At 34.1% G+C, this 15,079-nt stretch overlaps 1 protein-coding gene across 1 annotated transcript in view; it reads right to left on the bottom strand.

Annotated features, from left to right (window-relative positions):
- Positions 1-15,079, bottom strand: part of PHKB (phosphorylase kinase regulatory subunit beta) — a 273,872-nt gene that overhangs the window by 42,416 nt on the left and 216,377 nt on the right. The window contains exons 24-26 of the mRNA XM_049786246.1: positions 9,312-9,369; positions 6,908-6,998; positions 4,197-4,399 (exon numbers count right to left, since the gene is read on the bottom strand). Coding sequence (XP_049642203.1) covers positions 4,197-4,399; positions 6,908-6,998; positions 9,312-9,369 — 352 coding nt within the window. The remainder of the gene's footprint in view (positions 1-4,196; positions 4,400-6,907; positions 6,999-9,311; positions 9,370-15,079) is intronic.

Below are 15,079 nucleotides of genomic sequence, written 5' to 3'. Positions count from 1 at the left end.
CAAAAATACAATACAAAAACCCCTTCCTTACACCTATATTCATTGCAGCACTATTTACCATAGCAAGACTCTGGAAACAAACAATGATGCCCTTCAACAGATGAATGGCTAAAGAAACTGTGGTACATATACACAATGGAATATTATGCAGCTGTCAGGAGAGATGAAGTCATGAAATTTTCCTATACATGGATGTACACGGAATCTATTATGCTGAGTGAAATAAGTCAGAGAGAGAGAGAAAAACGCAGAATGGTCTCACTCATCTATGGGTTTTAAGAACAATGAAAGGCATTCTTGCAATAATAATTTTCAGACACAAAAGAGAAAAGAGCTGGAAGTTCCAGCTCACCTCAGGAAACTCACCACAAAGAGTGATGAGTTTAGTTAGAGTAATAACTACATTTTGAACTGTCCTAATAATGAGAATGTATGAGGGAAATGGAGAGCCTGTTTAGAGTACAGGCGGGGGTCAGGTGGGGAGGAGGGAGACTTGGGACATTGGTGATGGGAATGTTGCACTGGTGATGGGTGGTGTTCTTTACATGACTGAAACCCAAACACAATCATGTATGTAATTAAGGTGTTTAAATAAAAAAAGACATTAAAAATTAAAGATAAACATAAAATATAACATTAAACTATTAAAACAAACAGCTTTAAAAACATTAAACATAAAAATATTTCTTTAAAAACACTGACATCTACTTGAAACTTGATATATATTTTTCAGATATTTCCACATATTTATTACATATAATGTAATATGAATATATACATCTTATATATTTATAAATAACAGTATATAGACTTTATTTTATTACTTGTCAAAATAATGACAGACTTTCACTGAAGGAATTTTTTAAACTATTCCATATTGTGTTCCCAAAAATTCACTATTTCAAATAATGGTGAAATGAAGATTGCTGTAAAATATCTCTAAATTCCTTAAATGAGAAATATTGACTCAAGAGGTATGTAGATACTGCTGAATAAGCAATTTTTATATTGAGTTTAAATATTAATTTAAAATAAAATGTTTATACTCATTTGACAAATAACACCAAAAATTGAAGGGAAATCAACATATAATTGTAAGGCAATAGTCAGCTATTAACCCCAAACAAAAATGTTCCCCTGACTTCCTCTTTCTGGTAGCCTCTTCTTTTAATATGTAAAAGCCCACCTAGATTACTAGACCTTCCCCTTCTGGGGTTTGGGGAATTGGTTTGCATAAAGAAAGGAGACTGGCTTTGGTCTCCAGGATGAGAGACCTGGGAGAATGAGCACATGGTAGATAGGTATCACATGACAGAGAGGGGCCATGAAGTAAAAGCAGGCTAACTCCAATGAGTCTTTTGACTAGCTTGAATTTATTTTTCCACCCCCTAACCTTAGACCTGTCCATCTTACGGGATTAGAAACACTATGCCTGGAGCAGTCTCACCAACTCCTGGGATTTTATTTTTATTTTACCATAATAAGCAAAAAATTAATGGATAACAATAAGAACTACAAAACAAAATGTCAGGAATAAGTCAAAATATAATAGTGACAAATTATAGACAGCATTTAAAAGTTAATCCTAGATTGTACTAAAATAAATACAAAATAATATTGAATATAACGATATTTCTATACACAAATTTTTAAACACTAAAGATAATGAGATGTTAAACAGCATCATAAGGAAAAGATAATAGCAATATTAAATAGAAAGTGATTCAACAGGAGTCAAACTGCATTTCAGTTCTAATTCTACCACTTAGAGGCAATAAAATCCACTTAGAGGCAGTGAAATATAAAATAGCTTGGCTGTTTGACCTGCTTTTCACTTAAAAAGAGACTTTTTGTGTGTGCCTGGGTCCTACTCAGGAATTACTCCTGTGTTAAGGGTGGACCATGCCATATAGGATGATGAGTGTTTATGGTAGAGACTTGCCTTACATATCTGAGGCGCTCTGGGTTTGGTGCACATCATCACCAGAATAACAGTGCCTAAACGGAGTTGTAAGAGTACATAGTGTATAAAATGGATTTGACACAGTACAAGCTGATATGTGAGCATTCATATTTCTTTGGGTTAAATGATTTAAATAAGAAAAAAAAAGCTATTTGATTGTTACTTCTTATGCATTACAGTGATATTATAATCTGTATTTGTTGCTTTGAATTCACAGGGGTGGGTTTTTCACACCAGGCAGTTTTTGAGGGTTCTTTCTGGCTCTGTGCTCCAGTATAGTGCCCAGTGTCACTCAGGGAACCATGTTGTGGTACCAGGGATTCAGGATAGGCTTCCTGCAACACATGCAGTCAGTTCCAGTGGATCTCTTTAGCTCAGAATATGCATTTTTAGAATCCTATCTTTTTAAGCACACACTTAAGTATTTAAAGATTAAGTGGTATGATAGATTTATATAAACTTAGAATTTTATACTTGTGCAGGTGGGGGTATAAATGAAACAAGCTGGCTCTATGATGAAGCAGAGCAACAGAAGTCTATACTTGTTTTATGTATTTGAAATAAATATTTTTAAATAATTCTAATTGAGGGACTGAAAGATAGTACAAGGATAAGGTACCTTCCTATCTTGCATGCAGCTGACACTAGTTCCATCCTAGTACAGAATATAACCGCAAGCCCCACTAGAATGAACTCTGAGCACAGAGCCAACAGTGAAGGCTGAGTATCACTCTATTTGTCACACAAAAACCAATGCACAATCAGGATTCAGATATTTGCACCTGCCATCTCCATAGGCTCACTCTGATCTCAAAAGAGAAGTAAACCAAGATAGAAAAAATTATGGGCCTACCAACCACATAGCTGAAAGCTGGCAATCTTGGGAGGAGAGTACCCAGCCTGTCAAAGCCACACACACAATCGCCTCACCATTCCTCTATGGCTCTCTTCAGAGCCAAAAATTCAGATATGTATTTGGACTTATATCACCAGGACCTTTTTTGGAGTGAGTGCAGACACCCTTCCCTAGTGTTCTCGTACATCTGGAACACTTGGCAACCAAAAACAAGACCCACAAAAGCTGAAGTATCAGCAATAGTGCTTGAAATTCCTGAGCTGTGCTGCCATGACAACTCCATTTTTGTTTAATACTGTCATTCTTATAGGAACACACTAATTTGACACACGTGTATCTGAAGCCCCCTAATGTCATAAATAAATCAAGTAACAAGGTGGTCAACTAGCAACAAGTGCTTATTAAACCTTCTAACAGGACTTGATGACCTCGTTGTGAGATACAATAATTTTCACAAATTTTTGTGTTGCTGTGCTCTTTTTTTCTTCCATTTAATAATTTTGCATTCACTTACCTAGAAACAAATGTATTATGACCAACTATGTGAACTATGTGATACATGCTGTTTAAGTGGAGTAAATTAAATAAAACAGGATTCAAGTCAAAAAGCAATAAACAATATAACATATTAAAAATTGAAGATTTAACTGTAGATAAAAAACTCTATTATGAACCAAAATTGGGCTTTATAATGATTGGTAAATATATAAGAAGAAATAAACACATTTATAGATATAAAGAGAAACTTAAAATTTTTATAAGCAATCAAGAAACAAATAGAGCTTTTTAGTTTTTTATAATAAATATAATGATGAAACTCTAATCAGAAAGCTATACATTTACATCCAGATGCATTCATTTGTGTTCAATAGAAGCCATATTCTTTTAAACCACTTGAGGAAAACATCCCCAAATTGGTCACATAAGGTTACTCTATTGACTGTTAACCATATTTACATAATATTTTTATAATGGGTAATATATTTAAAAAAGTTATAACCCATATAGTTGCACTAGATTATTAAAAATACATCTTATCTCATCTCATATAAAGCAATAAGGTGTTTATTAAAGGCAGAGAGCCTGGGCCATTTATCACTAAGATGACAGTGGCAGTTGTTTAAATCCCAGGAGTTTGATTATTACCAAGAACATTGTTACTTTACCATGTTTAACATGAAGATTAAATAAACCGTATTCTTTCAGGTCACTGATATTTATTTACCCATATCACAGCTGTCACTTCTGTGAATTAGGGAAAAGATACTTTTTTTTTTTTTTTTTTTACTAAATATCCATCAGTCTTGGGTAGTACTTCATTTAGAAAGGCCAAGTCTGAATAATCCATCTTATGTAAACTCAAAATAATCAACTCACCCAATACGTATTTTCAGCATACCACTGAATAACTCAGGATTATTGGAGATGATCCAGCCAATATGGATGACCAGTTCTTGTTGAATGACTGCCTCCCTCTCATCATGTGTGTTACACTTGTAATAGATGATGTTCTTAATTACTCTTGGAGACAAAGGATTAGAGATGACCTCTTCTTCATGCCCAAAGGCACCCAGAGTTACCTATAAGTGGCAGAATTTTATTGTAAAAGTGTTCTAGCTACTAAAAGAAAAAAAGTTTAAATATACAAGGTATAGGATGACTGGCAGGTTGAAATTACTCTGTGTGAAATAGGGAATTAGGTAGAATAAATGTTCCTACTATTTATTAAAATGTCTTTCAAAGCATATTCCCACTGGACTTCAAGATGGTTCACAGTCTGGTCTGAATTAGAAGGGCAGATAAGAGTCTCAGATAAGGGAGTAGAGGTGAGTGGATAGAATCAGGAAAAGAATATAAATAAATATTAATATAAATTATGTTGGGGAATACTAGAAAGTCCCTCAAAGAAACCATAATACATTGAATAGTTTTGCTTTCTGGAAAGGTTACACAACTTAGTAGATAAGATAGGTTTGTTTTTTTATTATTTATTTTTGTTTTGTTTTGTTTTTTTGCTTCTATATAGTTTCTCACGTGAAACTTTAACGACACTGTCACATTTTAAAATCAGGTATGTTTTTAATTTTTATACATGATTTTCAAAATCAGGTGTGATATTTTATAGTTATAGTGGAGTATCTACTTACAATGCACAATTTATAAAAGGCATGAAAAAGAAGAATTTATCAAAAGGCATATGTGCTTTTAGACATAAGGGAAGATAGAAGAACCTGGAGTCCTTTACCCCACTTTGTGAAAGTAAAAACGAATAGCCGCTGGCTTACTATATCACAAGTGCTATCAACCAGTTAGTGAAAGTACTATTCTTTTATAAAAAGTCAGAATGTAAAGAAGAAAACAAACATTAGGCAGATGGAAGCAACTGTGAGTGATTAAACCACTATTTCATGCCTAAAAGCTTTAGATGCTAAGTACTATGTAGAAACAATGTTACTTCAGTTTCTTCAAAAGTCAGTGAATGCAAACTTGGAATGTCCATTTAAGTTTCTTTTGTCAAGTGGGAAGATGTAGTCACTGAACAGATTTTAAGTACCTGCAGGGGAGAGGATGAATCTACCTGGCTTCTTCAACTCTGTTAGTGACTGCTTCCCAGCAGTTAGGGTCTGATGAACATGAGTTCTGCCACATACACATGTGAAAAGGCCCACATTCTTTCAAAGCATAGGGACAGCATCAAGATGATAGAATGTAAGCCCCCTCCATAATTTATATAATTTACTATAATTTATAGTAATAAAATGACTAATTCTAAACTCAACTCATTTTCCAAGTGTAAGATGCCAACCGACTACAAAACCAATTTTATAAACTCAGGTGTAATAGAATTATATTTTCAGATACATTTCAGGGACCTAAAATTCAAAGTAAAATGCCTTCTGAAGCCTGTTTATTTCTTTTCAGAGATGGCCTAACCCACAACAATATAAGACCTGGTGGAGAAGTTTGAGAAGAGGACGGATATATTACTTCCTGTATCTTGAACTACTTAGGACTAGATTGAGGAAAAAAAATTTCTCTGAACAATTTGTAGAAAATAACTTACGAAAGAAGTCAGTTAACTTTTTATTAGTACAATAATTTTCCATTGCTACTTATCGTAGTATAAAAAAACTTTCTAACATTTTAAGAACTAGATAGTAGGATAAATAATATCAGCATTAATGAATTAAGAGGTCTGAAATATGAGCAAGGGTTTAATTTTATTAAAGAGGGTTAAATGTTTCATACTATTAAAGTTTATTATATCCCTACCTTAACTATCTGGAAAACATAAAGTACATACATTCCCAAAGAAAAGATTAGAAAGCAAATAAGACTTTATTCTCACCAATTTATAGGTTATTCAGGCAATTAAAATTTTATATAAAACAACAACAACAAAAAACCAAGCAGCTATTTTAAATTCTGCATGCTCACATGCACAGGCTCGATTCAACCCACATTTACCAATGCTGGGGCCGTTGCTTCAGGTGCTAGACAAGGCATGTTGTTTGATCCTAAGTTCACAGACAATCAAGCCCCAGTGAGAGGCGTTTTCAAATGAATTAGGATTTAGGGTGGACTGTGGGTAGAATTATGAGACCCATATCTTTTTTTACAAAAGAACTTCTGCTAACTAGAGATGGCTCTGTGAGAAGAATGGGGACAAATGCTAACCTTGATTGCAAGGAAGAGTCAAAGAAGTGGCTCTCAAGGTTAAATATCTGGAGAAACCAATGAATTTATAAGGGAAAGAAAAATATCATGTGAAGTTGAAGAAAATGTGCCCATCACTATTCACCTGCATTGTTCTAGCTATCGTGAACTTGGCTAGAATACTTCATAGGTATTAGTCCATTTTCTGTATCACTACCTACACTGATCTTGTTAAGGAGTTTTTCAAAGGAGCTGAAAATTATAGGTCTAATGTGTTAAAGGTAAAGGGGATGATCTATTTAGCTCCTGAAGGAGCCCTACATAGAAATGCTACGGTCTCTGAAATCAAGACTCACTAGATTTAAAAACAAAAGTTCTTCCCAGAAAGTTTTGTTACTGTGACTGAAGGAGACTGAAAATCAGATACTTACCTGTTTGCCCTGCACTAAAACATTAGTAATGGATGGGGCCAGGCTGTCCACTACTTTACTTAAAAGACTTGCTGCATGGCGCACAACCGACCTGGGGGCAAAGAAGAGAGCAGGCCAGAGATTGACATATCTAAAAGACGAAGAATGAGGCCCCTGGTTGGGGAGATTAAAAATATGCAAAATTAGATCTTCACACAATAATTTGGCATAAACACTGGTTCTGAACAACTAAATAATAACCCAAAATTTTGCAAATTGTAGAGTTATCCAGAATTATGCAAAAATTCCTATCTTCACCTCTGCCAGTAGGCTATGCCAAGGCTTAGTTTTTGCTTTTTATCAGTTTATAAGGAAGAAAATGGAGTCTAATTATACCTTTCATGGGAAATAAAGTAGAAATTAACCGGATATTCTGATTGTGCATCATAATCTTTCTAATAAAGTTAACACTGGTACATATCATCTATATCTATAATTACTTTAAATTGTGGAATTTTGTTTTGTGGGATTTTTTTGGTGCCTTACTAACAAAATTTGTGGATTAGGAATTTACTTATAACTTTATATTTAAAAGATGAAATGCCAGTATCTCTCTTTTAAATCTTGATAAAGCAGGAATATTTAAAGAAAGAAATTCACTGCTTTTTTATACATTTATAAAAATAATTCTTAAAATGTAATAAGAATAGTTATTTTATTTAACCATACCACATGCAATACAGATTTTTTTCTGTTTATAAGTAAGAAGGTACATGGAACTATTAGTTGGAGAAAAAATCAAGTTAAAACTGTCTTCTGAAATTTTGGGATATCCATAGTAGCTGCCCTAAAAAATGTATTTTCATTCTTTAATCTTCACACAGATTAATTATAAAAAAGAAATCAATAGTTGATAGTTAGTGAAACAAACATTTCCTACTTTTAGAGAGGCTTTTACCCACACGTTATAAGAGCAAAAATATGTTAGACCATTGAGAATGCAAATAAGACCACACGTTTAAAGCAACCAGTTTCCACATTCTGTGCATGTTACCTGTTTCCCATGTACCAGTAAAGTAGTAATGTGTGGAGCTATGGAGGAAGAAAATTTCTGGGTAAAAGCAGCCCCACAGCGTACAGCCAACCTGATGTGTCAGTAGAAAGCCATGAAAGGGAAAATAGGTAAATGAAACTTCCAGGAGTTTATTCTTTTAAATAGTACTCTAAGTGTTGGTATTAGTTTATCTAAAATGTGAATATAACATATAAAGCAAAACCAAATTAGTTTAGCTAAAACTAGTATTATTAGACTATAATTTGTAACTTATTGGCTAAAAAGCAGTATCTATTGGCTACATATCTTCCTGTACCAAGAATTTAAAGTAAGAAGTTGAGATTTAACCATAGAATTTTTACACTATTTCTTCTGAGACAGAATAAAATTTTTATTATAAATCACTGGTTGAAATAATGCTAAATTTTTTTTCCTTGAAGTTTTAAAGAGTTTCTTATTATTTGAGACTATTATTTCAGAATCAGATAATAATGGATGATTAAAAACATATATAGTTTTACTTTCAAAATGTTACATTCTACTAATGAACTTGTTAGAATAGCTTTAAAATGCAAAATGGCCATGCATTTAGGCATACATCCCCAATTGAGAATTTTAACAGTTTTACATCAACTTACCTATTTTTAAATCCCAAGAAAGAAACTAGCTCTTCAAGAAATATCATGAAGTGACAACCACTACTAGGATTCATTCAGCTTAAATAACTTACTTTAAATGGCAAGAGAACTTATAAGAACATAATTTTTGCTTATGCTTATGCTTTTGTTTGCTTATGCTCTTTCACTAGTACCTTGCTGGGGCAGACGAGAAGGAGAGTAGGAAAAATTATTAGTATATAATTTCAGGATATACATTCGAGGCTTTATTTTTTATAGTTGTTTAATCTCAGGTACTTTTAAAAAAATATGGTGCAAAAGAAGTTTTTTGTTTTTTCTTTCTGTTATTTTTTAAGTGGGGGGCCCACACCCCGTGACGATCAGGGGTTACTCCTGGCTATGCGCTCAGAAATTACCCCTGACTTGGGGGTACTGTGTGGGATGCCGGGAGATCAAACTGTGGTCCATCCAGATTAGTGATTGCAAGGCAAATGCCCTACCGCCTTTGCCACCGCTCTGCCCCACAACAGAAGTTTTAAAACATTATGGTATAACAAACTAATAAAAGTTAGTCATAATTTATAATTTAAGTGTATCCTCAGAAAGTGGATAGGCAAGGTGCAATAATCTTGAAAACTTAAAGCAAAATGAAGATAAATAACCATCTTTAAAACTGGCACATTATTTTTAGGCTATTGAAAATAATAATACAAAAATTAAAGATAACAAAAAGAATAAGGCTACCAATACGTACCAAAGTTTTTTGCTGCCAGCTCTTCTATATACTCTATCAATATGGTCAGAAACAGTACCTAGACATTAGATAAGAGTAATTTTTGAATAAGGCTTTTAATTCAATGTATAACATTTATTTACTTGGGGGCCATAATGATAATAATGCTAGGGTACTTGTCTTGCATGTGGAAAAAACAGGTTCAATCCGCAGAATTTACATAATCCCTTAAACAGGTCAGGAGTGAATTCCTTAGCACTGAGCTATGAGCAAGATCTGAGTACCCTCTGGTATGGCCCAAAAGTACCCCAAATAATTTATTATTTTCAGACACAAAAGAGAAAAGAGCTGGAAGTTCCAGCTCACCACAGGAAGCTCACCACAAAGAGTGATGAGTTTAGTTAGAGAAATAACTACATTTTGAACTTTCCTAATAATGAGAATGTATGAGGGAAATGGAGAGCCTATTTAGAGTACAGGCGGAAGTCGGGTGGGGAGGAGGGAGACTTGGGACATTGGTGATGGGAATGTTGCACTGGTGATGGGTGGTGTTCTTTACATGACTGAAACCCAAACACAATCATGTATGTAATCAAGGTGTTTAAATAAAAAAAATAAAAATAAAAAAGTAAAAACAAAACAAAACAAAAGATCCTGGATTCAATTCATAGCAAGAAAATAATGGGAAAAAACTTCATACCTGGAATATAAACAAAATGCTGAAATAATTGAATCTAAAAGGAAATTAAAGATTCCTTGAAATAAATAATAATGAAACACTACCTAAAAGAATATATGAGACACAACAGAAGCATTACTGAGGGGAAATTTTTATAACTATTCAAAATTATATCAGGAAAAAAAAAAGAGGTCAAATCTATAATTTAACCTGTAAAAGAAACTAGAGAAAGAACTATACATGAATCTAAAAGCAAGTATTAAAAATTAAAGAAATCATTAACAATAGTGCAAACTACAGAATCGAAAGTGAAAAAAGAGAAGAGGAAAGAGAGAAAGAAAAGGGAGAAATGGGAAGGAAGCTGGGGACATTGGTGGTAGAAAATTTGCACTGTGAATGATGATGTACATTGTATGACTACAGCTCAATCATGAACAATTTTGCAACCACAGTGCTTAAATTAAAAATTAAATAAATAAATAACATAGGAAACACATAAACAAAACAACAGGTGAATAAAATCAGGAATGGGTTCATTAAAATAATAAACAAGATTGACAAACCCTTATCTAGGCTCAACAAATTTGTGAATAAAATAAACGAATGAATTCTTAGTTCCTATGAACTCCCAAATTTGAACAAAGAAAAAACTCTCAGAAAACCTGAACAGACCAATCTAGAATAAAGAAAATAAAATCTTAATTTAAAATTACTCCAAGAACAAAAGCACAGGCCAAGATATTCTATCAAAACTGTTTTATAAAAAACTTTAAAAAAGACTTGGTGTACACACTCCAAAAGTGATCCAAGTTGAAAAATAAAGATTCAAATATCACTATTTTAGGATGACATGATACTATACATCAAAAATCTCATAGACTAGACTGAAAAAAATACTCTTAGCAATAATAAACCATAAATAATAAAAAATAATAAATAATAAATGTAGATAGTCATTTATGAAACTTTTCAAAATCTTTTGGAAATATTTTTAATTAATGTACAAAATATTTTCATTAATGTACGTAAATAATAATAAATTAGAATAAAAAATTTCAAAGAATATCCTCTTCAAATTGTTATATCAAATACTTACAAGTCAACTTAATATAGGAGATAAAAGACAGACAAGGAAGACTATAAATCACTACTAAAAGAAACAGAAGAGGACATCAGAAACAAAAGTATATATTCTGTTCATGAATTAAAAAAATCAACAGCATATTAATGGCCTTTGAATTATCAGATTCAATGCAAAACCCCTTAAAAATTTTAATGATTTTGGGGCTGAAGCAATAGCACAGCAGTAGAGTATTTGCCTTGCATGTGGCTGACCCAGGATGGGCCTGGGTCCAATCCCCCGCATTCCATATAGTCCCCCAAGCCAGGAGTGATTTTTCAGTGCATAGACAGGTGTAACCCCAGAGCATCACTGGGTGTGACCAAAAAACAAAACAAAACAAAAAAATTCAATGACATTTTCAAAACCTTTTAAAAAGTGCGACTAAAAATTATATGGAATTATAAGTTTCATCAAATAGCAAAATCATTTTAAGGTATAAAAAAACCATGAAAAGAAGATGGAAGGCACTGCATTAGCTATATTTGCACTATATTACAAAGCTCTAACAATCAAAACTAAACAATACCAAAATAAAGACCTGCATATCAATGGAACAGAATTTAAAGTCTGAAGTTAGCCCCTCCTCCAATTTATGGACAATTAATCTTTAATAAAGGCTAAGTCAATGAAGTGGAGCATAAAACATCTTTTCATCAAATGAGATGGAAAGTTGGAAAATTGGCCAGCTACATGTAAAAGAAAGGATATTACAATTGTATCTCACACTTTTATAAAAGTAAATTCAAATTTAAGACCTCAAGATTATAGAAGAATACACAGTGTACATTGAAAAAAACATTAGGAGAATGCTGCAGAAAACTGGCTTTAATAGAATAACCAAAGAGGCAAAGATAATAAAAACAAAGAAACTAGATCAAATTTAAATTATTCATCGCATCTTCCAGCACACTAATTCTATCCTCAGCTGCTGTTAACCTGTGGGAAAGCTCATCCATTATGTTCATCAATTCGTCTACAGAGTTTTTCAGACCTGTTATTTGACCTGATATTTCAGTTTGGAGTTTTCTGATTTCTATCTTCATAGTCTCTTGATTCTTATTAGTGTTCTGATCTATACTTTCTTTGAGTTCTGTGAGCATCCTCCATATTTCTTCTCTAAACACTATATCTGAAAGACTACTAGGTGGTAGTTGTTGGGTCATCAGAGAATCCATCTTCATTCTCTATGCCTGATATTGGTCTTCGTAGTTTTCCCATTGTCATACTCGTGTTGTGGGTTTTTCTACATGTTGTGGTGGTATTCATTGGCTAGGTGGTATGCGCATCGCACTCCTCTGCTTTGACCCCTTAAGAGGTGGGCTTAAGGGGCCCAGCAGAGTCAGCTTTATCCACAACTCTGGCTGGGAAAGACTCACTTCAGCCGAGGCAAGCCATCAGGGGATGAGTGCCAGAGAAGATCAAAGTTCCCAGGTTGAGGCAAGCTGGGGGAAGCCTTAAAATGTCTGCCGAATTTAAGGGGCCCAGCAGAGTCAGCCTTATCCACAACTCCAACACACCTCAACCTAGGCATGCCCTCAGGGGATTAATGCCAGAGAAGATCAAAGTTCCCAGGTTGAAGCAAGCTGGGGGAAGCATAACAACTTCACACAGCAGAAGAGATTGGAAAAAAGCCTTAAATCAAATGATCAGACAATGGAAAAATTATTCAAAAAATATGAGGGGATAAAAATAGAAATCTTTGATAAGCTCAACAGAAACTACCTAAGACTTATTGGAGTCCCAGAGACCCAAGAAGAAAATCTCCAGGAAGAATCAACAGTCAAGAACATCACCACAGAGAAACTATTGATCTAAAGAATACATGTGACCAAATCCTGCATGCCCAAAGAGTACCAGCTAAAAGAGACCCCAGGAAAAACACCCCAAGACACATCGTAGTCACAATGATGAACCCCACAGGTAGAGATAGAATACTGCAAGCAGCAAGATCAAAAAGGAAAATTACATTCCAGGGAGCAGCCTTGAAATTTACAGCAGACCCATCATCAGAAACACTCAAGGCCAGAAGGCAGTGGTGGGATATAGTGACAAAACTCAATGAAATAAATGCTTTGCCAAGAATACTGCATCCAGCAAAACTCACATTCAGGTTTGAAGGAAGTATACATGGCTTCACAGATAAACAACAGCTCAAAAACTTTACAGACTCAAAACCAGCCTTAAAAGAAAAACTACTTTCTGGTGCGGCGACCTGGCCTTTGGGAGTCGCCCCAGGAGCCGGACCCTGCATGCCCCATCTCCCTGTACCTATCATTGCAGCCAATAAAGACCTGTTGTTGGTAAAAAAAAAAAAAGAAAGAAAAAAAAAGAAAAACTAAAAGATCTATTCTAAAGACAAGATAGACCAACAAACACACCAAACTTCTACACAAAGATGGCAATAAATCCCATGACAATTATCTCTCTCAATGTCAATGGACTAAATGCACCCGTTAAGAGGCACAGAGTGGTGAAATGGACCAAAAATTAAACCCAACCTTCTGCTGCCTACAAGAAACACACCTGAATAATCAGAACAAACATAGACTCAAAATCAAAGGCTCGAGGAAAATCATCCAAGCAAACAACACCCTTAAAAAAGCTGGAGTGGCCATACTAATATCAGATGACACAACTTTATACTCAAAAAAGTTGTAAGGGACAAAGATGGACATTATGTACTAATCAAGGGATATGTACAGCAGGAAGAAATCACTATCCTAAACATATACACACCCAATGAGGGACCAGCAAAGTATTTAATACAATTGTTGACAAATCTAAAAAAGGATATCAATAATAACACAAAAATTGTGGGAGACCTCAACACGGGCCTGTCAACATTTGATAGGTCAACCAAATTGAAACCCAATAAATATATACTAGACCTGAAAAGAGAAATGGAAGAAAGAGGCCTAGTAGATATATACAGAACACTCCATCCTCAGAAACCTGAATACACATTCTTTTCCAATGTACGTGGGTCATTCTCCAGGATAGACCACATGCTGGCACATAAAACATACCTCCATAAAATCAAGAAGATAGAAATTTTGCAGTCTACCTTTGCTAACCACAAGGCTCTGAAGTTAGATGTGAACTACAAAGGGACACAGAAGAAAAAAATTAACACCTGGAAATTAAACAGTCTACTACTGAACAACCAGTGGGTCCGTGATGAAATCAAAGAAGAAATCAAAAATTTCCTGGAAACAAATGACAATGAAAACACAAACTATCAGAACTTATGGGACACAGTAAAAGCAGTACTGAGAGGAAAATTTATAGTTTTGCAAGCACACATCAGGAAGGAAGAAGGAGCATACATGAATAGCTTAATGATGCAGCTTATAGAATTAGAAAATGATCAACAAAAGGAAGCAAAAATAGGGAGACAGAGGAAATAACAAAGCTTAGAGCAGAAATCAATGAAATGAAAACCCAAAAAACAATCTGAAAGATCAATGAAAGCAAAGTTGGTTCTTTGAAAAATAAATAAATAAGATTGATAGACCATTGGCCAAACTCACAAAGAAAAATAGAGAGAGAGAAACTTGATAATGTGTATTAGAAATGAAAAGGAGGAGATCACTACAGATACTGCAGAGATCCATAGGGTATTCAGAGAATACTTTGAGAAACTCTATGCCACTAAATATGAGAACCTGGATGAAATGGATAAATTTCTGAACTCATATAACTTTCACGGTTAAATAAAAAAGATGTAGCATATCTTAACACCCCCATCACTATCGAGGAAATTAAAACTGTAATTAAAAATTTGCCCAAAAACAAAAGCCCAGGCCCCGATGGATTCACGAATTCTCTCAAACCTTTCAAGAGAAACTACTACCAATCCTGGCCAGGCTCTTTTATGAAATTGAAAAAACAGGAACAATTCCAAATAGCTTTTATGAAGCCAACATAACCTTAATACCAAAACCAGATAGAAATGCTGCCAAAAAAGAAAATTACAGACCAATATCC

This window comes from Suncus etruscus, chromosome 14, assembly GCF_024139225.1.
Source record: "Suncus etruscus isolate mSunEtr1 chromosome 14, mSunEtr1.pri.cur, whole genome shotgun sequence".
Taxonomy (NCBI): domain Eukaryota; kingdom Metazoa; phylum Chordata; class Mammalia; order Eulipotyphla; family Soricidae; genus Suncus; species Suncus etruscus.
This window is presented reverse-complemented; position numbering and strand designations above follow the sequence as displayed.